The sequence below is a fragment of the Sycon ciliatum genome, chromosome 4 (assembly GCF_964019385.1).
Source record: "Sycon ciliatum chromosome 4, ocSycCili1.1, whole genome shotgun sequence".
In the NCBI taxonomy this organism is placed as follows: domain Eukaryota; kingdom Metazoa; phylum Porifera; class Calcarea; order Leucosolenida; family Sycettidae; genus Sycon; species Sycon ciliatum.
The window spans coordinates 24,169,356-24,194,257 of NC_088646.1; the positions used below are offsets into that span (position 1 = coordinate 24,169,356).

General features: G+C 47.2%; 1 protein-coding gene across 2 annotated transcripts in view; it reads left to right on the forward strand.

Moving 5' to 3' along the window:
• Positions 1-20,208, forward strand: part of LOC135815179 (mucin-5AC-like) — a 33,258-nt gene extending 13,050 nt beyond the window's left edge. The window contains exons 13-26 of one of the 2 annotated variants that reach the window (XM_065328439.1): positions 1-94; positions 762-856; positions 1,697-1,794; positions 2,533-2,755; positions 3,018-3,195; positions 3,650-3,665; positions 4,337-4,424; positions 4,560-4,627; positions 5,952-6,039; positions 7,764-7,995; positions 8,786-8,827; positions 9,485-11,383; positions 11,803-11,986; positions 19,582-20,208. The exon at positions 1-94 is cut by the window's left edge and continues 15 nt beyond it. In XM_065328439.1, the coding sequence (XP_065184511.1) occupies positions 1-94; positions 762-856; positions 1,697-1,794; positions 2,533-2,755; positions 3,018-3,195; positions 3,650-3,665; positions 4,337-4,424; positions 4,560-4,627; positions 5,952-6,039; positions 7,764-7,995; positions 8,786-8,827; positions 9,485-11,383; positions 11,803-11,986; positions 19,582-19,645 (3,369 nt within the window). In that variant the 3' untranslated portion in view covers positions 19,646-20,208. The remainder of the gene's footprint in view (positions 95-761; positions 857-1,696; positions 1,795-2,532; positions 2,756-3,017; positions 3,196-3,649; positions 3,666-4,336; positions 4,425-4,559; positions 4,628-5,951; positions 6,040-7,763; positions 7,996-8,785; positions 8,828-9,484; positions 11,384-11,802; positions 11,987-19,581) is intronic. The other variant, XM_065328437.1, reaches the window with a different exon arrangement.
• Positions 20,209-24,902: the final 4,694 nt, after the last annotated feature.

A 24,902-nucleotide genomic window follows, 5' to 3' on the forward strand; every position in this document is an offset into this window, starting at 1 on the left:
GCAAGTGAGGAGGATCGGTCTGCTGCTACCACCGCCCAGTCGTCCAGCAAGGATGCTTGGATGATGAAACTGAAGCGGGTTCTGGAAAAGAAGGGTAAGCTGCATGGCCAGTCACCAGTGAAGTGTAGTTGCACATTTTTTTACAGTGGTCCATACTCTATAGACAGTCGTTGGCAGTGTCATGCTAGCGGATATGGGAGCATGGCAGTTGTTGAAGAAACTTTACTGATCTGTATGATAGTCCACTCACTGCCATCGTGTGCACCAGTAGCTAGAGTTTACGATGAGGGAAATTTGTAATGACCCAGCAATATTGCGGTGTACTGTATATGTATCCGAGATATTCATGACACATGTATGTGTACATTGCTGCTGCTGCTGCTGTTGTGCCGTTATTGTTCCAAATCGTCATCCTCGTGATGGCCAGTGGCCAATAAGAGATAAAAGTGTACAACAGGAGAAACAGCGAGGAAAAGCTGCACACGGGCATACAGAATTATGGAACACTTTACAGTGTTGTTGTTGTTGTTGTTGTTGTTGTTGTTGTTGTTGTTGTTGTTGTTGTTGTTGTTGTTGTTGTTGTTGTTGTTGTTGTTGTTGTTGTTCTTGTTGTTGTTGTTGTTGTTCTTGTTGTTGTTCTTGTTCTTGTTCTTGTTCTTGTTGTTCTTGTTGTTCTTGTTGTTGTTGTTGTTCTTGTTGTTGTTGTTGTTGTTCTTGTTGTTGTTGTTGTTCTTGTTCTTGTTCTTGTTTCTGGCATGTAGGCACACCTCTTACTAAGGCCCCTACCCTTGCTCATCGGCCGCTGGACCTTCAGTCCCTGTACAACCTAGTCAGCCAACACGGCGGCCATGATGAGGTAAGAGCAGTGTGAGAAACACTCCCAGCCCTGCTAGCTGGCAGTCTTGCTGCTGCAGGCGGCTAGCCGCTGACTGTTAACTACCGTATTTTCCGGAGTATAGTGCGCACTTTAGATGTGCTATTTTAGGCCCTAAATCGCAGGTGCGCACTATACTCCGAATATGAAATGCATGTACTTCAATGAAGATTGAAATGCGCACCCCCAACGAAGATTGGGGGTGCGCGTTATACAAAGGTGCGCACTATACTCCGGAAAAATACGGTATATTGTCCTGCGCCGCATGCAGAAAAAAACATCACACGTCTATAGACTGGCTGTCTAGACAATGCATGATGACTTGTGCATAAGAGGAAGGATCACACGACCGACCGCCCTGGTTTCTATATCAACACCACAGAAACTGCTCTGCCTACCCTAGTAAAATGAAAGTGCATACTACTCATTCATAAGTTTGAGAGCGTTGATGTTATCATAATTATAATATTCCGCGGCATGTTTGTAACACCCACCCACATACACGCATGCACGCGTGTGTGCACACGCACGCACACTGGCGCGCGCACACACGCCCGCACGCACGCACACATTGGCTTACACATTGGCTTACACACACACGCACACTTTCACACACACACTCACTTTCACACACACACACACACACACACACATGCACGCCCGCACACATACACATACACGCAAAGTATTAGTTGCTCTCACTGCTCCACATGTTTGCACCCAGATGACCACACACCGACAGTAGTTTGGTCAGGCCTCAGCTGTTGTTGGGTGGTTGATTTCATTGTCTTCTGGTCCTCTTGCATCCTTTGTTGAACCTAGGTCACCAGACGAAACAAATGGCGCGACATCTTTGGCAAGATGAACTTTCCGCCCAGTGCGGCAGTCTCAGCGCCGAGTCTGAAGGCATCCTACACAAGGTATAGTGTGGTGTCGTGTAGTGTAGTGTAGTGTACGGCGTTCACATGGTGTTCTGCATATTCAGGTTATGCAAGCAATATTACTTTGTGTTATTAGGGGCCCGTCCAGGGTTACCGATAGTTTTTTTTCAAGACGAAAAGTTTTCGTTTGGGGTGGGCTTTAGGAGTTTCGTGGAGAGTGCCCAAGTGCTACTGGCTGCCGAATATTGATATCAATCTTTAATATCTTTTGTTGAAATTGGTTTTGCTTGCAGAAAGGGTGGGTTGCGTGGGTGGGGGCTAAAAAATACGTTTCGTTTCGAAAAAGACAGTGGGTTACCTCGGACGGCCCCTTACTAGCAGCCTGATGTTGTGCTTGCTAGTGTCTAGTACTATCTGCTGGTAGAACAGTAGCAAATGAAATCCTTCTTCTGATCCCCACACATTAGCAATGCATGATGTGTTGTACACGTACCGGTGTATGCATGAGAAGTATGTGGGTTAACGTAATTGTCTTTCATTTTTTTTAGCGCCTAAATGGATGTGGATGTACATACATTGGGTGAACACACTACTCGTAAAAATCCTGCACTTGTTATCCCTTTGGGTACAACACATACCAAGAGTACATACTGCATAGCCTTGGGGAATGCCAATGATACTGCTTCTAGAGGGCTTTTTGTGTTGGTTCATTTTTTGTATGCACACGTATTGTGGCATACTTCGTTCAAATCGTGTGTTTTATTTTCTCTCTAACAGGTATTTGTTGCCGCTGGAAGAGTCTGAAAAGGGTGTGAGGTCAGGTGGAAGGCGTTCAGCGGCTATGGACGAAGCTGAGGCTGGAGATGGTGATGACGAAGGCGACGAAGCAGAAGATGGGGATGATGCCACGGCCGGAGATGATGACGAAGGTGAAGACGAAGAAGAAGAGGAAGAGGAGGAGGAAGAGGAAGAGAACACTGCCGCACCCGCTGCCGCCGAGGTATGCTAAATTGCTAATAGTGATGTTTCTGATTCTCATTGCCTTTGGCTCTGTTCTTGGCGGGTGCTTCGGGTCTTTCTTGCGCTGGTTGGCAAGTGATGATGCTTCCTATTTGAAGGATGGTGTAGTGTCAGTGGAAGACTAACAGTTGGGATAGGATGTGAGGTGCACCTGTCGCCAATATTAAATGCTCCCTGTTCACATATGCTTGTCGTGACTCTTGTACCTGTCACTATTTATAACTTTGAAATTCTTTTTGTAGGAGGAAGAGCAAGAAGAAGTGGAAACCGCTGGACCAGAGGCCACTGCCGAAGATGAAGAAGAAGAAGAAGAAGAAGAGGAGGAGGAAGAAGAGGAGAGTGACGATGATGACGATAAAGCTGCTGATGCTGACGTCGAGGACACTGAATCGGCCATGGGTGAAGAGGATGATGAAGATGGTAAGGCGTGTTTGTTATCCCTTTATGTTCTGAATACGGCTTTTGATTCTGCCCTAGTCTGTATTCCCTCGGCTTGATTTGCTTTCCCTGTGGAGTGTGATGACCCAGGGGCTTTGGAACTGGTGTGGCACGTGCACCTAATCCTGTGATTAAGCAATAAAAATAAAATATGGGCGATTTGGGCCCAAATTTCCAAAGGTTTTCCCGGGGAGCCCCCCCCCCCCCCTGTCTCTTCATGGCTGCAATATCTTCCGAAACCTCTGTGACCTGGTGTACATGTATTGGTTTTCTATGTCTTATTCTGCTCTCTCTCTCTCTCTCTCTCTCTCTCTCTCTCTCTCTCTCTCTCTCTCTCTCTCTCTCTCTCTCTCTCTCTCTCTCTCTCTCTCTCTCTCTCTCTCTCTCTCTCTCTCTCTCTCTCTCTCTCTGCTGCTGCTTGCAACATGGTCTGCAGATGGTCCGTCTGGAAAGTAAGTACATGTACTGGCTTGTTTGTAGGGTCACTGTGGGTGTGAATGTTTGGGCGGCTGTTGTGTGTGTACAGTGCGTTTCAAAAATATAAACGCGTGATTTCAAAAAACCATTAGGCCAGCATCTATACCACATAAAATCTGTGATCACTTTGTGCACAAAATATTCCAAATTGGGTGTTTGTTATCTGATCGCTTCATAATCTATATGAGAGTAATTGTGGGAAGGACCTAAGCAATATTCTGAAAAAAAATTCTCAAAAAGCTCTAGCCAAATTTGAAATATTTCAAAAATACCATGCGTCTATATTTTTGAAATGGACTGTAGTAGGATGTGTGGCCATGTATGTAGTGCTGTGTTTATGTCTCGTCTGGAAACTTGCTGCATGCTATCACTGAAAAGTGTTAACTTTATTCCTGTGCATGGGCAGGAGAAAAGGAGAAGAGATTTTGAAGAGATTTTGTTCGTGTCATTTCCGCCATCACTCTCTTGTGTTCTCTTGTGTGTTCACAATGTTACTATCCCTCAGTCTCTCTTTCTTGTGTACATAATTCTTCGCGGGGAAACCAGATTATTGTTCCTTGTCTGGTGGCATCGTTGTCGTTTTTTCTTGCTTCCCGGTGCTTCTTGATGTTGATCTCTTTGTGTTTCGTTGCTGTTCGTGATGCAGGGGAAAGTCCTCGGTCTACTATCCCGTTGGTACCAAAATTCGTGTCCGATATGGCCGCGGTCGCAATCTCAAGCTCTATGAAGCCAAGGTATGGTGGTTGTAACGTTAGTTGTTACTGGTTTCATCTTCTGCTGCCCTAATGCGAAGTGTGTGTCGCTGTTTAGATCCACTCCTTGGTTTGAGGTTGGTTGATGATGTCTCGTTTCCGATCTTATCCGTGTAGGTAATTGAAATTGAACGGGAGGGCACGGCGATCAACCACTATATTCACTATGCTGGGTGGAATACCAGGTGAGGATAACGTTTGAATGGTGCATGTGTATGTGTGTGTGTGTGTGTGTGTGTGTGTGTGTGTGTGTGTGTGTGTGTGTTTGTGTTTTGCCGACAAGAGATCACAACCCGACTGCAGTACACTGGAAATGTAGCGCGACATATGCGAGTACAAATGGGGCCCACGCACATGCACACATTCACGCGCACCCGCCTACGCACGCACACACACACACACACACCTTGACCTTGACCTTGATACACGTTGCCTTGATAGGTTACACGGTCCCCGTCAGGGGAGAGGGGTGGAAGACGCTGAGGAGCAGCACTTCTGATGGCGCACTAGATGGTGACGTAGTCGGAACTTCCTTTGGCAAGGGCACTCAAACGGGAAGTCGGCCCTTTCCGACACTGTCCTTCGTTTCGTGCGGTCGCACTTGTGTCTGGCCAAGCCGCTGCTGGACTTGAAACTCCGGTCACAGGTGCTGCATTGCGGAGTGACCGGGTTGCCGGGGTGCTCGATGTTGGGAGCAGGTCCGTGATCGCACCGATGGGTAGCCAATCCACCGGGCCTGCGGAACCAACGTTGGCAGAGACGACACTCACACACACACACACCACCACCACACACACACACACACACACACACACACACACACCTTGGACGCGCTGCCGTATTCTGGCTATGCGGACCCCATGGGGGGTTGAGCAGGTTTGGAACAGTAGGAGCGATGACGTGATAGGTCCTGTGGTCTACTGAAACGCCGACCGCAATTGCAAACGATGCAGAAGGAGCTACGGTCTGTGTTGGTTGCTCTGGCCAAGCCACGGCTGCACTTGTGACGCTTCATGCCTTGGCGCGATAGCATACAGCGGTTGCAGCGGGCGCAGTGGAAGCTGCAGCGTTCCCAGGACATATTACACACACACACACACACACACACACACACACACACACACACACACACACACCACCCATGCATGCACTCTCTGTTGCTGAATTTTGTTGACATGCCAATACTGCCTGCTAGTTTTGCTTTGCTACTTGCTGATGATTCATGTTGATTGACGCATTTACTCTCTGCTCCCTGTGTATTGACTTTGCTCTATCTTCTCTCTCTCTCTCTCTCTCTCTCTCTCTCTCTCTCTCTCTCTCTCTCTCTCTCTCTCTCTCTCTCTCTCTCTCACCTGCTCTCTCTCTCACACACGCTCTCTCTCTCTCACATACTCTCTCTCTCACCCGCTCTCTCTCTCACACACGCTCTCTCTCTCTCTCTCTCTCATATACTCTCTCTCTCTCTCTCTCTCTCACTCTATGTTTCTCATTGCTGTCCTGGCCATGTAGGTATGATGAGTGGGTTGCAGCCGACCGTATTGTGGAGTCCATCCCGGCCAATCAGCGACGTGGTTCCACGATGTCATCTCCTTCAAAGGTACATTGGTCTTGATTGGTGGTCTTGAATGGTGGTCTTGACTGGTGTTGCTAACCTTACTACACAGTCAGAAGAACGAGCAGTTCCTCATCGATTCAGTTCGTGAAACTCTGAGTTACGAAAAAGCAACTGCTCGTTCCTCTGACTGTGTATCCCGCGCTTTGCTTTCTGCAAATTGAGCCCTCAACACGGTGGATGAACTTCACATGGTAGCCTTACTACAAGTATTGTAATTGTTTACTGTGTGGATAGTCACTTGATGGCACTTTAACGATGTCTGTACGCTGGTACATTATATATAGTTTTGTTTGTGTACTTCTAATTGTTTTCTCCACCAAACAGTCTTGAGTAATCAGTACTCTAAGTACATGTATATGCATGCGTCATCTACATATTTTTTATCATTACAGGTGGAATCCTGATAATTCGAACCTCAAAATGCCAGGAAAAAACTTCTAATTATCCGGACATTCTAATTATCCAAACATGCACCCACAACACAATAGGTATGTCAAAATGCTCTCATGGTCAAGCAGAGTTGCGCTATGGACCTTAGACACAGATTTCACGGATACTGAACTGACCAGTACAGCCTGCTCATGCAAACTGAACTGACCGGTACAGTGTACAGTGAACTTCGAATTACACTTTGCTAACTTTGAATTATCAGCACAAATCCCACACATTTTCTATGTAAGTGGAATCCGTGGGACTTCTAATTAACCGTACATGTCCAGTTCGAGGTTCGAATTATCAGAATTTGTTTATGTGGGAATCGTATTGACAGAAATCGGTCCTGGAAAAACTTCTAATTAAGCGGTATGTTCGAATTAAGCCATATTCGAATTATCAGGATTCCACCTGTATTTAGCACGAACAATAATATTCACTGGTTTGAGGGAAAGACACAAACGAGAAAAGCCTGAAGAAAAAACTGACTGCCACCATAAGAAGATGGAAAAAAGTGTTTAACTCCGAGTTTCACGCACTTAGCGATCATTATAGCACCATGGTCCCCCACATTGTCATATTGTTCAACTTTTTGGTCCATGACGAACGCATTGTTTAGCATGGATTAGCTTGTTCCTGCTTCTTATTACATTGCATGGAGCTGGTACATATGTACATGTAGAGGGAATATCTCAGTTAGTAGCAGGGAGTAGTAAACACATGTTACAGTCAGACCTCGCTTAACCGCACTCATCCGTTTTCCACAAAAAATATCCGGATAGGCGAGGGAACCGGATAATTGAACACACATACTGCATGTATGCGTGGCATGTGCTGTAAATCGGTAACTAACGATTTTCTTCCGGATGGCGAGGGATCCGGATAAAAGAGGACCGGATAAACGAGGTCTGACTGTACTTCTAGTACTCCCTGCTTGGTGGATACGAAGTGCACTCCACAGTGAAACATGTAGGAGACCGTTCAGAGCAGCCGATGAATAAAGACACATGCACTGGTATAGACGAGGCTTTCTGCAGCGTTCTTACGAATTGTCGACCGAATGAGCACCCCGCTCGTGCTCGTCTCGTATTTTATGCTTCAAAGTATGAAAGTGCGAAATGTCTTTTGTAGCTTTGTACGTTATAACGCTGTGTCAGGCTTTTTAAGTCTACAATCTGCCCATGCCATTGAGTCCATGGGGACAAAATCTTACCGTGCTTTTGAGCCATTCTCATTGAGGCTGCCATGCTCTGTTTTACTCTTGCTGGTTACAGGCAACCACACCAAGCTCCAAGTCCCGTGCTCCACGACCCAGCTCAGCCACGACAGCTGGCAGCAGCAGCAGCACTAGCGGTGGCGGGGGCTTTGCGTCAAGCACGTCGAAAGCAACGACGCCGTCTGCGGCAGGTGTCCGCTCGCCTCCCAACTCCGCCCCGGCCGGTGCACCATCACGCTTGCGCCGTGACCGCGAGCGGCGTGGCAGTGGGCATACCTCTTCCGATCAGGGTGAGTACAGAAACTACAGCTTTGCGCATTTTACAACCATGCTATTTTACTTGACTAAGTCTTATAAATGCACTTGGGGTTACGGCTGTGGTTACGACTGTGTCAAGTTGGCTGCTGTACATCTGCTGCAACGGATTTCAGAGAAGATTGGCCGGGGAAGCTGATGGATGTGGAGTGTACACGCAAGGCTTGACTGTTCATGTTGTTCTGTGAGACATCTTCAATGTGCGAGTATGCTAGAAACGGTGCCCTTTCCCTTTTCTTTTTGCTCTATTGTACTATTTCAAGTGGATACCTGTGCGTCAGTAAGGTAGACAGGCATATATGTATGGGCCCTGGGGTGTACGTAATTGACATGTTCCACTGTACAATAAATTAGTATGGTCATGGTGTGGATCTATATGTGGGGGTGGAGGTTCATCTTGATCCGCCTGTCCTCGTGTGGGGGTGGAGGTTCATCTTGATCCGCCTGTCCTCCTCTCTCCCCCCCCCCCTCCCCCTCTCTCTCTCTCTCTCTCTCTCTCTCTCTCTCTCTGTGTGTCTCTCTGTGTCTCTCTGTCTGTCTGTCTGTCTCTCTCTCTCTGTCTCTCTCTCTCTCTCTCTCTCTCTCTCTCTCTCTCTCTCTCTCTCTCTCGCTCACACACACCTCGTATATACACCTCATCTCTCTCTCTCTCTCTCTCTCTCTCTCTCTCTCTCTCTCTCTCTCTCTCTCTCTCTCTCTCTCTCTCTCTCTCTCTCTCTCTCGTGCTGCATTGCTTCCCTTTCTTCTCATGTTTTCTTTGCACAGCCACCATACGCCCCCCACAGCGGAAGGCCCATGCCCGTTCTGGTAAGTAGGTGGTCTCACCTTAAGTCTAATCTCGGTCTTGCTTTCTAGATGGGCTCAAATTTACATGCAGTGGCAAGGACCGGGTGGTGATTGCTTTTTGCAAGTGTTTATGCTGTTACACAGCCCTGCTTGGAGGAATCGTGGCTCGTGACTAAGTTAGCACCCGGCACCATTACAGCGTTCCGCATATCTGCAACTGCACAGTGCTGGTACTAATCGACTCGGACGACTGGACTCACCAAGCCACATTATAGTCGCTCTGGTGTTGGGCAGGTGTGAATTGAGCGGGACCGAAATACCACTGTGCACTTGGTCAAGATGTAGCAGTGTAGACGTAGTGTCTGGGTAATACCACTGTTGTGAATGTAGTCGCTGAATCTTCAATTCCTATATGGGCCGTACTAGTATCAGCTGAACCCACGGAGCCGGTATCAACAATTATTCCATGCTGTGCTTGCCTAGCATCATCAGCTGAACCCATGGAGCCGGTATCAACAATTATTATTCCATGCTGTGCTTGCCTAGCATCATCTGCCGTACTAGTATTAGCTGAACCCATGGAGCCGGTATCAACAATTATTCCATGCTGTGCTTGCCTAGCAGCATCTACCCTCTTTCTCTACATTTTGTTTTCTTGCACTCTCCTCTTTGCTGCAGATCTGGAATCTCCGTACATTTCATCTCACTCCACTCAGGATGACTCTGATGACGACACTGGGCCAGCTCGTCCACCAGGACGTAGCCTAGCGTCTGGCCGTCCCGCTATTTCATCTGATGACGACGCTAGCGACGGCGCAAGTGGTAGCCGGATGCCCGGAACTGCCCCGTCCAGCCGCACGGGAAGGGTGTCATCGTCATCCAGCTCTCACTCAGCCGTTGTACCGGTGTCATCATCTGCCACTGGCATTCTCACTGCTACTAGTGAGTCTACCACTCTGACTACTCCTAGCACAGCGGCCACTGCCGTACCAAGCACCAAATCTGAAGCTGAACACAGTCCAGTCGCTCCTAGTAAGGATATCCCTGCAAGCATGTCTCCTTCAGCCGCTCCTGCTACTGCTGTTGTTCTGCCCAATATTGCGCCGCAAGTCGACACGGAGGAAAAGCCTAGTGACGAGGCCGTGAGTGATGCTGATGCCGACATTGAAATGGAAGTCGAGGACACTGCTAAAGAGGATAGTGACGGTGAAGAAGAACACGAAGAGATTAAAGCGGAGAACGATGAGAGCGATGTTGAGGATGCGGATGAGGTCATCAAAGACGACATGGCTGATGAAGACTTGCAGAGTGTGGCTGAGGAAGATGAATTGAATGAAGGAGTCACTGAAACGAAAAGCACCAGTGAAAATGAAGATGACGAAGAGGAGGATGATGGCATCGATGCTGATGAAGAAGGTGATGGTGAGCTTGATGAGGATGAGCACGATGCTGATGAAGAGGATGTTAATGATGAAGAGGAAATGGAAGGGGACACTGGTGATGACAAAGACGATGAAGACACTGGTGAAGGAGAGGAATTGTCAAAGGTGCCTTCGGCCAAGGTATCTCGGAGCTCCTCCCAATCAGCGGTGGATACAGCATTGGCCAGCGTCTCCAAGTCGCCTGTATCGATATCACCAGGCCCTGCAATGCCGCCAGCGCGTGATGACAATGTATTTGTGCCTCACTGTGCCACTGCTTCCACTGTCCCAGTTCCCCTCATTGAGGACATTAGCAGCGCCGAAGACAGACCTGCCAGCCCCGCTGTTGATGACTACCCGCATGGCTTTGGCATGCTTTCTGCAGCCGCTAGCCGGCAGGCGGATTCATACGTTACTAGCATGCAGCACACGTCCCCGGCACAGGCAGACCCGATTCTGACTACTGCTGCTGCTCTACCTCAGATGGAACTATCTTCAAAGGGGGAATGCTCCCCTGACTCCAGCACTGGCATTTCTGCTAACGAACCGCGGGGTACTTCTCCCACGCCTGCAGTAGAGGAAGCACGCGAGTTGGAGAGTGAGGTTGGAGAGCCTGCGAGATCAGCACCTATCGTCTCGCCTCAACGCCGGCTGAGCGAGCCTGTTCGCGCTGATTCAGTGAATGCTTTGGAAGCTGCAGCAGCGGCGGCCGCCGCTGTTGCTGCTGTAGCTGCAGCTCCTCCAGCGCCAACTCCTATACACGGTGATGCTCAACCAGTAGCACCAGCTCTCTCTCCTACTTTATCGTCATCCAGTATACAGCTGGAGGAGGAGGACGACGAGGATTTACCAATGGATACGGAACGAGTTAGTGCATCTGCTCGTCGGCGACATTATTCAGCTCCGGCTGCGGCTGCAGCTGTTGCTGCTGCGACTGCAATGGCTAGATTGGACGAGAGCTCGTTGGAGCAGGCGCCGAGTCCGACGCCATCCGCAGTGCAACGGGGTGCCGCTCATGCTGGGGCTTGTGGTGGTGCCAGCTCTGCACGTGCAAGCTCCGTATGTCAGGCTGGGCAACAACCTATGATTGATATTGATGATTTGCCGCCTGGCAAGAAACCGCGCTATTGTAATGTCAAGTGGACTAAAGACTTTGGTGAGTTCAGTCTTTGGTATGCTGTATTGTATTGTCTTCTCTTTGCATTCGCAAGTACAAACGGTATGACGTCTCTTTCCTTCTCCTCTCTCTCTCTCTCTCTCTCTCTCTCTCTCTCTCTCACACACACACAAACACACACTCTCTCTCTCTCTCTCTCTCTCTCTCTTGTTCATGTTGAGGAGGTGGTTGATACACTTTCTCAATTAAATTGCATAGCAACGTAGTGCTGCCTTGATTCTTCTCGTATCTTTTGCTTCTTCTGATCTTCTGCGGAGCACATTTCTGAATAGTGTAGGTGGTTGTGTATTGGACATTTACTTGTTGACTGTTCAAACAGAGTGGACACCACTGCAAAGACATAAGGATGTTTGTTGCTGCTTTTCTACTGTGCTTGCTGTTGTGTTGTGGCTTTGCAGAGGGCACTACCTACACACAGCAGGAGAGAATTGATATTTTAATGGCAAGGATGACTAAAATACGGCGGGCTCATGGTGACCTCAAATCTGAAATGGCCACCATTGACCGAAAGAAGAAACGGCGTGCTCGGAGTAGCCAAAAAGGTAGGCGATATAGTACGCCACACTTTCGTTTACGCCACAGGTACGTAAGGAGACAATCAGCCTGTTTTTCCCCTGTCTGGTCCCTCAGTCCCGTTCTGTCTCCTTCCCTTTCCCTCCTCTCTTCCCCAATGTTTACTTCTTTATACATGTATTAAGTGTTAGTAATTGATTGTTGCAATAACATGGGATTTGTGTGGTAGAATCCAAGCTTGGTACTTCTTGGGATAGTAGAGGCGCTGAGTTGAATGATAAAACGTGTTGTATACACCCAATTGGATGGAGTTTCATACAGTTCTCCATCCACAGGCTGCAGCGCTCGCAGTGAAGTGCAGAAGTGTATGGCACAAGCATAGTCACCAGCTGCATGCTGCTGCTGTACACCCGCCGGTATGCCGCACGATGCCAGCATTGTCAGTCCACTCGATTGTTGTAGCTCCGTAACCAGTCAGGATAGAACAGCAGGACAGAAAGCTTGTGTTTGGCTATGGCAAGTGTTGTGCTTTGCTCAGCCACTGTGGCGTTTTCGTAGGATTGTGTGTGCTTCTGTCGGAGAGAGAGGTTGTGCAGAGGAACACCTGCCTTGTATGGTAGCATTGCGATGACTACCCGGTGTAGAGTGCTGCTATGGCTGTGATAGGAACAGAAGCAAGAGAGGTCGTAGTAGCTGGCCATGTATGAACCTTTCGACGCAACACACTAACGCATCAACAATCCACAAGTTTCCTTATTTTTTGGAGTTGATAGCTAGTTTAAAAAGAAAGAAACTAGATACGCTCATAGCTCTCTTATCCGGACCTTGAAGTCACGGGCACCTCAGTCTACCGGGCACCCTGTGGGAGAGTTTTTTTGTAGAAATATTGCAATTTGCTACTCTTTTGCCATTTTTTATGCAAATACTTCAAGTAGTGACATCATATGCCAGATATCTGGCCCTTCCCCGTCAAAACGTGCGTGATCGAGAGTTACAGACATTTCCAAGTTATGGGCAGTGCCCGTTCCTGGAACACCCGAATTAGAGAGATATGAGCGTAACAGGAAAGTGCATCCAACTTATGATAGCGCCTCAACGCCTGAAGCTTCTTTTCCTTTCATGGGTGTCGGTCTTTCACAAATAACTTTGGCTGGGTACGTCATTTCTGCCGGCTCCAACAGGCCTCTTTCCCCGTTATGCCTGTTTGAACTGGCCAAATGGTGTAATGCTAGTGTAGTGTAGACTCTGTCCCCTATCACTGTCTTGTGCTGATAGGGACCTCTGCCCCCCTTTCAACAAAGGGCCGTGATCGGAGGACAGAGTCAGGATCTGATGAAATTAACTTGTACGGTGGCGTAGGAAGTTTTGGTGGGGGGAGGGGGGAGGGGGGGGGCTGAGATCCCAGCACTACAGTAGTCATACATCTGTTATTTAAGATGCGTACGAGCCTCCTAGAGTAGTATTGTTAGGTTGCTACTCCGAGTTTCGTGCCTGTAACAATCTTCAAGCAACCGGATCTATTTTATATTGTATTCATATCAGGTTCGGCCTCATTTTCTCTGTGCTGCGCTGATGAGTCTACAAGGGACGAAACAGTTCTGTCCACAGATTGAGCATTGTATTCATAAAGCTTTTATGAAGAATAGGCTGTTGCGACTTCAGCGATACTACAGTGTGCCTAGCACTTATATGATCAAAGAACTACAGTACTTTGAATGAATGCCAAGTTGGCACAACACAAAGTGCTGTACCCGTTTGTTCAAGAAAATGCGAGAGATACGTACAGGCACCATTGGATTCAGACTGATACTAGTAGACCTAAGGGCAAGTTGCCTGATAGCAAAAAAAAGAGAAATAAAAGTTCTGTAGTGGTGGAGAGTATGAACCATAGAACAAAACTAAATCGACAAATAATTTCACACCTAGAAAACTCCCCACTTTTAGCCGTAACGAAAACGACCGCTTCGTCTCTTGCTAGTGAAGAGAACATGGATTCAAGCATTTTTCTGCGGACAACAATATAATCTCGACGGCGGTGGTGAAGAACTTGATGTGAGCAAAATTAATCCTGGAGTTCTTTGCATGGAAGTAACTAGCCTTAGGCTGATGTTCTCCAAGATTATCACAATCGCCCTAGCACCTTGGTTCTATCAGAACTACGTGTATTTTAAAAGAGATTTCATCAGGATTTCTTTTGGAGAGGTTTTCCGTCGAACACGGTACCATTTCTGCAGCAAAGCACTGAGCGAACTGACTCCGAAGCATATTCTGCCAAGAAAAAACAATGCTACGTCAAACAATGACCAAGCAATAATAACGCTACTTTCACTGTCCCGACTCAGCTGAGTCAGGCTCCACTTGCATCAAGTCGTGCGCGAGTATGCTCGCAGCATATCTTGCATGTGTGAGCACATGGCTTGTCTTGAGCGTATACTTTAAATAATTTATAGTTATACAATGGGTGCATCAAGGACCATGACTGCATTCATAGTGTCCATGATGTTTGACCATGATCAAAGTCTGGTACATCTACAACTAAACCTCTGCACTGGCCACTTCTTACCTTCAAAAGAGCTGTCACCGTGCAGAATCTGTTTGCATACTGCCCAATGCAAGCATGTAGAATTTCCCAACACGTCGAACATCACATGCCATGTCGGAGATGAATTTGCATGCTGTGACAGACCTGTTTGCAGCGAGATAAAGCATGTGATGCTCGCCCTATTGTGACTGCCATTTGACACTTTTGTGCTGTGGGAGTTAAAGTAGAATCATGGTCTGGTTACCGGTCTGAGTTGATAGATACCAAGAGTATATAACCTCCCAAGAGTGTGCAACTCCTGATACCCTTTCTATGGGGTACGCCGGCGGCGAAAACTCACATCACGTGGTGTAGTGTCGCAGTTGTACGTTTCCAGCCCGTTTTTAGCAAGCAGCGGAGTAATAAAAAGCTCTCTCTCTCTCTCTCTGACAGAAACTCATTGCGCGTATGCAAATCCCCAACATGATCGTGGCAGATATTCGGATTGCGCGCGCTATCCTTCATTTGTACGTAGTGCGAAACGTACCTGAGATACGTGGTGTGAGTGTTCGCCACTCTTGGGGGGTTACATATATACAGAGGCAGCGCCTTATAATAACCTGCAGCAGTGCTCAAATGTATACAACAACAACTCAGCACTGGAGTTCATAGCTAAAAAGGATTAGGAACAATTAACTCTCAACACAGCCGTTTTGAAAAGAGAACAACGCAAAAAGAGAAAAGGAGGGAAGAAGATGGGGTTCATTTGCAGTTCGACACTAATTGTAGCTCAAGCAGAATGGGATCCAGCACCCACGATACAAAACGGAATTTGTATACCTGTGCAGCAAACAGTTAGCAGAACTTACCAAAGATGTCATACCTTTGTTGGCTAGCAGAGACAACGGCATTGCCGATGTCCACTAGCTTCAGATTATCACAAGCTTTCCTCATGATGTTGAGCATGGCGCAGTGATTCAATCGCTGCCGAGACATGGCTGGTCTCAAGTAAGTCTTGAGACGGCGAAGAGCAGAGAATGAGCGCTCACTTGTGGCATGCGTTGCTGGTGCAACAAGAATCAGCTTCAGCAGCACCATCACTTCACTCATGTATGCACCATGATATCGGCCAAGCCAACGCTGCCAGAAGACTGAAACTTGGACGCCAAGATGCTAAGTTGGCTATCCAGCATAGCGAAGTTGAGGTAATCTTTCCACATTGTCTCCACACATGTCTTCTCTTGCTGGTAAGACTTTCCAGAAACTGCCTTCACAAGGAGGTCCTCCAGCTGTTGATACTGCTTCAAGCTTGGCTGATCAAATCGTTCCCGAATGGAATTGATGATGGTGTCAATGGCTTGGTAGAACATGGGACGGAAATGGTCTTCCACGCAGGACGGGAATGACGGTGTTGAGGAGCCAACTTCCAATCGGGCAGGAGCTTTCCGTCGGCGTGGCATTTCAGGCTCACCTACATAAAGGGACGCTGCCTCGTAAGGACACCACTCCAGAACTTCGAGAACTCATCTTCGCTTCGAAGCTTTTGGAGAGCCCGTATTGTCTCTTGCGCCAGACGTTGACCATCCGCAGCAGACAATGTTTTTTGCTGCAAGGCTACACTGAGGTTGTCAGCAACTTGTAGGACTAAATGGCCAAGAGACACACCAAAGAGGAAAGGGAACGACGACAGCTGGGATCGCACACCATTGCACTTCGCTGACATCTCATGGTCATATTTCGCCATTTCAGTGAAGCGATCCAGACTTACCTGCAAAACTTCATAGTTCACAAGCACACTGTGCAGAGAGGATGCTCAGACAGTCCACCGGGTCGGATAAAGTGTTCGAAACCCAGGTTCCTCTGGAGCAATTTCCTTCTTCAGCCGATCGAACTCAGCGGTACGTTTGGCGGAGTACTTAAGCAGTTTGCTCAGCTCGAATGTTGTATCCAAGGCAAATTTCACTGCTTTCACCTCACGAACCATATCCTGACAGGCAAGGTTCAATGAATGCCCATAACAGTGCGTAGACAGTGCCTTTGGCTGCTCCAATAAGATCTGCTGTGCGACACCATTCCTTACACCCTTCATCACGGCAGCCCCATCGTAACGCCGACCTCTGCAGTCCGCCAAGCTGAGTCCAATGCGAAGCAAGCAGTCTTGTATGACTTTCACGATGGTATCAGCATTGGCAACTGGGATGGCGTAAAACCCGATGAAGTCCTCGTGTGGCTGCAGTGTGTCGTCCACCCAGCAAATGACTACAACGCATTGCTCGACAGTGGGGCAGTCGGTTGTCTCGTCTACCATCACCGAGGAGAAATTGCTGCGGATGTCAGCTGCAACTTGTCGCAGTACACGATGGGCCATCAGCTGCAGGATTTCATTTTGTATCTGAGGACTTGTATACTTCTCAGAGCGACGGTCCAGCCATCGCACGAGGTGGTCATCGCTCTCAGCGAACATGGCAAGCAACTGCATGAAGTGACCGTCAACTTCACCATCTTCCTTAGTTGCGCCTCGAAGAGGAAGTCCTTGCTTGCGCCCGCAGGATCTTGAAGAAGCACTGGCGGTGTTGCTGTTGTTGCTTCGCTAGTTGCGAGTCTAACAGCTCCCCAACATCACCGACCGCTTGAGGGATTTGCTGTAAGCGCTCCACAGCCTCCCTGTGACATCCTGATACAGCGTGGCCTGTCATCACTCGCTTTGCCTCTTTCCAATTCTGGAAGCCTGTCGAGATAAATGCCGAATCCGCATTTTCTGAAGAGATCAGATTCTGCCTGGGCGCACGTACGTAAGCGTAGCAAAACACTTTCTCGCTGCCAACGTCCCAGTGAAGCGAGGGGAACTGATCAAACCACTCGGGCTGAAAACGGCGAAACACAACTACCTTCACTCCGTAGCTTTGTTCGGAAACTCGTTGTCTCTTGGCTGAAACGGCTCTTCGCTAACTTCTGGCCAAGGTGCCTCCGCCATCACCGATCTCAAAACGAACTGACCGGAGAGTCCGTACCGTGCGACTTCCTGGCCTAGTTTTTTTTTATTCCCGTAGCTATGCAGAAGACGTTACTTCAGTAACGTCTGGCACTAGCCAGGGTCCACACAGCTTTAATTTGGTATTTGTTTGTTTGTTTGTGTGTTTGTGTCACGCCTGGCGCTATCCCGTATCTGACCCGTACCGTACCGTACCATCAAACACAACTGGCCACAAACATTATAAAAACGTTATGAAAAAACAAACAGCTGGCCACAATATTCGTCGTATTATGTATACAACTCCCTGATGTATAGGGAGATTTTCTGGAAAGAAATAGGGAGACGAGGACGAAATGCAAATTAGAATGGACGTTAGTTGCCGAATAGGTGATAGGATGCGTCAGCAAAAACATACATTGGAAGAGAGATCCCGTCATCTCCAAAATAAGCATGAACGGGCGAGTCAGCGCCGGTCACAGGAAATGTCGGAAGAGAGATCCCGTCGACTCCAGAACGCCCGTGATCGGCAGAGTCAGCGCCAGTCCCAGGAAACGTCAGGACAGACATCCCGTCGACTACAGAACGCCCGTGATTGGCAGAGTCAGCGCCGGTCCCAGGAAACGTCAGGACAGACATCCCGTCAACTCCAGAACGCCCGTGATCGGCAGAGTCAGCCCCGGTCCAATAGCTATGCAGAAGACGTTACTTCAGTAACTCATTGAAACGCTTTTGCAATACAATGATGTAGGTAATCAAAGGGAAACACATTTCCATCAGTTCTAACAACATGCACGATGAGCTAGGCAACGAAGCGTAGCGTAGGGCCCTGAGCTTCCAAGCTCTCTCGTTTCGAGCAAAAGTTCAGCACAACAAGCAAGGCAGGACCTAGGATCATGCATAGTGCATGCACCATGCCAGTGCAGTGGAGATTGGATATAACGACACTCCTTCGGGAGAGAACAAAATGTCACTATATTTGATCTGCCACTAAACCCGATCTTCGCTAAGGGCTTACTAAACAACTTGGACAACAGAATTGTGTCGTTAAACTCAATCTGTTGTTATATGCAAGGTCGTTATATCCGACCTCCACTGTATCTGGCACGCATGACTCATGCTCGTAGATCTACGAGTCGCGACGTCAGTATCGTATGCACTGCACTGACATGACTGTGCATGACTGTGCAGTCGAGTCGAGTACAGTACTCAGTACGGCTGCAGATGCATGGCAAATCTACGAGTACGAGTCTAGAAAAAGTCTGATGCGCATATGCATTGATGGATCCTGATTTTTTTATCACGGTTTTGCACGTTCCAGACGGACCACACTTTTCAAAAAGTGGTACGGCCATGGTCGTACCAGTCGTAGCGGGTGCTACTCCACTGCTTTAGCACCGCTCGCCTTATTAATCACACTTTCAATAGCCCTATTTTTAGGATTTCAGTGTTTCTCGCCAACTCTCAGTGTGACGAAGATTTCTGATGATTGCCACATGAAAGCGACGTTAAAATCCTTACACCATTTTAGCTGTTCTTCTGGTGTCGTGGTATGAGTGCGTACACATTATTTCTATAATGTGTTTGAGTTGATCGAGTTTAAAGTTTGTTCCCACGTAACGGGTACAAAGTTTAACGATCCCTGCCATCACAGACCTGTCTTTTATTTCTCTAGACAGAGGAGGAAAGGAATACTGTAAACATGTAATTTTGGGTGTGTTAAAATTTCGGTGCCAGGGACCTGACATGTTTCAAGTAGCATTCCCGTCACATATAGTGCATACGCGAATGCCTTTTAGGTGTAATCTAAATTTAGGTGCCTGTTTTCTCTACCGAAATCACCGAAATTAAAGTTACACGAAAATAACGTGTTTTACAGTACCATATTTTCCAGAGTATAAGCAGTCTACAGTGTCCAAGGAGAAATGGAAGGTGTCAAGAAAAATCCCTGAGATCTAGCCAAAATTGTGGGAAATTGTGCACCTTTATTTGTTTAAAATGCACTATAGACTGGAGAACATATTTTTCCGTTGTCGAATGCATACCTTGAGTTTTGAAATATTGGGGGAGAGGAGATATTATCTTTAGCCTATAAGCAATCAGGTGTATGTCTCTGGAATATGTTGAGCTGGATTCCATGGCAAATATGCTTTTTTATGGTGTTGTTTGCAGAAGCGACATCATCAGCCACAGCTACTGGAAAAGCAGCTCAGTCCACCAAGACCTCTTCCGATAAGGATGAAACACCAGCAGCAACGAGCAAAAGTGGGTCACGCGACTCACAGCCACCAGATGATCCGGTCGCTACTTCAATGTCGTCAGATGAGACATGAATGGTACACAAATGTAGTATGTGTGCGTAACGTGCATGTACCGTGGATGTCCTATCCACATAAGCCCCTGGGCTGCATCGAATGGAATACTCTTGCTGCGCTATAGTGATGCGTTCACACAATCATAGATACAGCTGTAGTGGGCTATGTAGAGAATTGAATGCAAACGTTCGCATACATGTAGCTGCTGGTCCTTGCTCTTTCTGGACGGGTTTTCATGGAAGGTGTATACTATAAAACATCATTGTCAGATGCGTTGCTCTTTTATTTTCTTCGTGCTCATAGTTTTGTTTCTTTCTGTCTACTTGCCTGTGTTACCCATGCGTATTGTCACAGCGTGGGTCATAAAATCGCACACAACACATGCTGCTTTAACCAGTCGCTCATGAAACTGCACATGCCTCATCCAAAGTTAGCTAGTTTAGTTACTCTATGCTATGTAGTTTAAAAAGAAGTTAGAGACTCATGGTCTGATTACCCATGTGGTTACCCTGGTTACCACTAGTACGTTCTTGTGTGCTGTTGTACCATACACTTACACTGGCTTTGGTATGCTAATACAGTGTGGTTTTTTTTTAAAGGGGAAGTTAAGGCAAAAATTAAAATTTCACCAGTTGTAGTCTTCGGGGTGCTGAGTCGAATGGTCTTGGTCCGAGGAAGCTGAGACGCTCCCTTCCTACTTGAATCCCAATCGAACTCGCGCACTTCCACCGAAACTGGGTGACTGCGCCCTACGAGATGGGGATTTGTATGCAAAATGTCACTAAAAGCGCCATTTCGTTCTTATAAAAGCACGGATGACCGCGATTGGCCCATATGTTGTAGTCTTTTGGACGCTGAGTCGACTGGTTTTGGTCCGAAAAGGCTGCGATGCAGCGTTCCTCCTTTATTCCCAATCGAACATGGTTGAACAAGTGGTCACGTGCTCCTGGGTGCCCAAATCACCTGGTCACCACGCCAGCAGGTGACAACTTTCACACCAAGGTTCAACTCGAGTTCAACTCGAGTGACAGGACTGCACCCAAAAAAGGTCAAACAGGCTAGTAAGTTGTACCCTGCAGGCACGGTGACCAGGTGACTGGTGTACGCAGGAGCACGTGACCGCTTGTTCAACCATGTTCGATTGGGAATAAAGGCGGAACGCTGCATCGCAGCCTTTTCGGACCAAAACCAGTCGACTCAGCGTCCAAAAGACTACAACATATGGGCCAATCGCGGTCATCCGTGCTTTTATAAGAACGAAATGGCGCTTTTAGTGACATTTTGCATACAAATCCCCATCTCGTAGGGCGCAGTCACCCAGTTTCGGTGGAAGTGCGCGAGTTCGATTGGGATTCAAGTAGGAAGGGAGCGTCTCAGCTTCCTCGGACCAAGACCATTCGACTCAGCACCCCGAAGACTACAACTGGTGAAATTTTAATTTTTGCCTTAACTTCCCCTTTAATCGTCACCGCTGTGCAACTTGCGCCGTGAACTAATGACTGTAAATCGTGGCATCTGTTCGTTGTCAATCCTCCCTCCCCAACTTTTCGGTTTGGACGCGAGCTGCAGTGCTGCTCAATGAAATCCGATTGTGCGCATACGAATTTTGCACCAGTTCAGAGCTCAGTCTTTACAGGTCTGGGCCTGGGTATGACATTGACTGAGACTCACATGATCGGATTTTACTGAGCAGCATTGTTTGTTTGTTTTTTAATTACATGTTAATCTGATAAATGCCCTCCTGGGTGAAAATTTGCGAACAATTGTTAGGCCACACCGTTTTTTATCTATGTTTCGCGTCCCCCCCCCCGCGCATGTATTTCACAGCCGGCGCTAGCCGGAGTTTAAAAAAATGGAACAATTTTGTTGTACTCTTGATAGTATCAAGAGTGCATAGCCCGTTATGTACTCTTGATAATATCAAGAGCATAACCTCCATGTTATGTACTCTATGCCTGTATGGTGGCCCACACTTGCGGCAATGGTTCGTCTCCTACACGAATCATGGTCTCCTGGGGCTGGGCAAAGAGTAGAGTAACTCTGAGTTGGTTGATCGCTTGTGGTCGCCATCCAAACAATTAAAATTAACATGCACAACATTTGTGTTGTTTGGGTTAGAATCTGGTCACTCTGGATCCATAACTTTGTGGGTGTTTGGATTGTGAAAGGTATAGTTTTGAGTTTTCAGAGAGTTGCCTCCTGCAGGCGGGCTGCACTGCCTGCTGGTTCAGTGGTTGCATGATTGTGGTGCTTTTGTGGATGTTAGGAATTAGATGGAGTATGTTTACGACTCTCCGGCCAGGCACTGCAGACCAGCGAGTACATGTACGCAAGAGTACATAACTCTTTTGGGTTTGCGAGTAAAGCCTGGTAAGAAATCACAATCCGAGAAGGAAGAAAAAGTGACAAGTCCCAACCCTGCCAGTTATTTGGACTTTTTAAATACTGGGGTCGCCATGGCAAATAATAAAAATAAAACTGCGCACGTAGATCTACATGACTGTACGGTCGGGCAGTTTCAAAAAGATTAGCAATCCTGGCGATCGCCCGGGGAGTTGCCGTCTTACCGTATGAGCGCTCGAGCGCTGCCTGGAAAAACTCACTGTGAACTCGAAGAAATATTCCGCGCGAAAGCATGAAAAATGACAACTCACTGACCATCTGACGTCGGTACTCGTACATGTTCGTCTGGTTTATAGGCGATTCACACGACAGGCAAATCCACGTTTACAGGAAAGTCACCATGGAGATATTCCTGCGGGTGACCAAAATTTGCCCGCGGGAATCAAAAGTGTCCATGGCCTTTTTGCCCGCGGATGCACTCATCTGCGGGCACTTTTACAGTTATGAGGCTGTAAGGTCGTACTATGGTACGGTAGTCTTGAACCCTGGTTGTTTGGCCTTTGTTTTTGGGTACTCATTCCAAATCACCACAGTAACGCCGTATACTCGTACTCACCGGATACTCGCGGGAGCTCTGGCCGCCACCCGCGGCCGTGTGAACTGCAGCCTCACGTTTCACTTCCTGCGGGCACTTGACAAACGTGGATTTGCCTGTCGTGTGAATCGCCTATTACAACAAACGAGTTCTTCCTCGCATCGATATGGAGTCAGAGAGGACATGTCGAAAGTGTGGTAAATTTTGACGAGTGGGATGCGTCCGTTTTGTGACCAAATAGATTCTTTGAGCTGCCGCGGATGCAATTATTGTACTCTCACGATGTGACGAAAACGGCATCGACACAGACTCATTCCCAAGGCCTTGAAGTGGCAAAGCTATCCGTGTGACTTCGACGACATTTTATAGAAAGTAGACGCCTGTGAAACTGATAGAAGACGGCGTTGACTCCTAAATTCAAATAAATTGGCGATCTTCAAATACTAAAATAATTCTCAAACAGAAATCGATCGATCGACATGCCGGTGTATTCAACAACACGTAGCAGCGCAATGACTTCTGTGTTCACTCACACGGTTTCAGTGTTGTGTGTGTTCACAACTTCACATGGCGTGAGCCAGTCAAGTGTCAGTCAGTTCGGCAGGAAACGCGAGCTCCAACAACAAGTCGTTTGGCGCAGCCACCTTCTTTGTCTTGTACCAGCGTGATCACCAAAACAATGAAAAAATGAAGAAAAAATGTTTGACTTGAAGATTTGTTGGGATTTGAACTCACAACTTCATGAAAAAGGAAGGGATAAATCGTGGGTTTTGATAACAAATCGATACTGGCTTCCAGGGCAAATTATATACCATGGGAAAAGGCCAGAAACCTGGCCGAAATGCTAACTCCTTAACGGTTGGTCCAATTGTTAACATGTTCCGAAACCTTCACAGAACAATTTGCCGTGCCCTAACAAGCCGTTTTATGTACTTTGTTGTCCAATTTCCCCTTATCTTCATACTTTTTAAGACCCAAACTTGATTGCTAATCTTTTTGAAACAGACTGTAGCTCTCCGCCTTCTCCGTGAAAATAATACACATAACCGGTGGTAGGTATGTACGAGGTGATTTGGCTTTTTTTTAACATGGTTGTAAAATGACGTTTTTTTAGTCACTTCTAGAAAAGCTGCGTCCAAATGAATTGTTGCAAGTGGAAGTGCTATCCTTGATGCATGCCCGCTGTGTCCAAAAATGGGAATGATCCCACTTTGGAAAGTGTCTTGAATCATGTCCTACTTTCATAGTATTCTCAGGATTCAAATAATTGGTGTGTCATTTTTTAACAAATTCGTAAAAATTAATGGCATCACAAACTGGGATATTCGGTCATCAATGTTCTGAAGTTGATAGATATCACTTCAAGGATTGCTAGTGGATGAAAATTAATCTGTCAACGGGGAGAGGAGTGAACTGCATTGTATGCTGCGAAAGCCGTGTTTTTTTGTATTTGTAACTAGTGGCTGTGTTATACGGTGGAATTGGATAGGTGCGGCATAGCATCGCAGCCATGTTTTCGCTCTCACAGAGTATATTCTGTGACCTCATTCTCTTCACTTTCTTTGCCCGCTGCTACCACTAGATATGGCATGTTCTCTATTTCTTTCCTTGGCGCTGATAGGTGGAATTCTCTACCTGTCTCGTGTCGGCAGGTTGAGCATCTATCCGTTTTTGTTTCGCTCTGTAAAGAGCACTTAGGGTTCCCTGTAACAAGACGGCAACGTCTGTAGGGCCTTCCCTATCAAAATAATAAATTCTACTACTACTACTACTACCTACTGTTCTTCATTACTGTCTTTAGTGATGGCAAGACGGCCTGACGTCGTCCAAAGGGCAAAGGCCCTGCAGAAGCAATTCACTGCCCTCCTCGTCCATTCAGGGCCTATTTTACACATTTTTATACAAAAATGGCCAAAGCACCCACCACTAGTTATACCGACGTGGCAGGGAGAATTAAATTATATGCACCAAATTGTCTGGTCAATGTTGATCTACCATAAACTGGCTATCGATCTCATTTGCCACCACCCATGTTTCGATATACAGCCATCCGGAGCAGAGAAACATAACAGCCAGAAGAAAGGCAAATTTTACACATTATTTTGTTAAAAAATGCCAAATGTTTAAAGGGGAAGTATACCCTAAAATCAAATTTTCACCAGTTGTAGTCTTCGGGGTGCTGAGTCGAATGGTCTTGGTCCGAGGAAGCTGAGACGCTCCCTTCCTCCTTTATTCCCAAT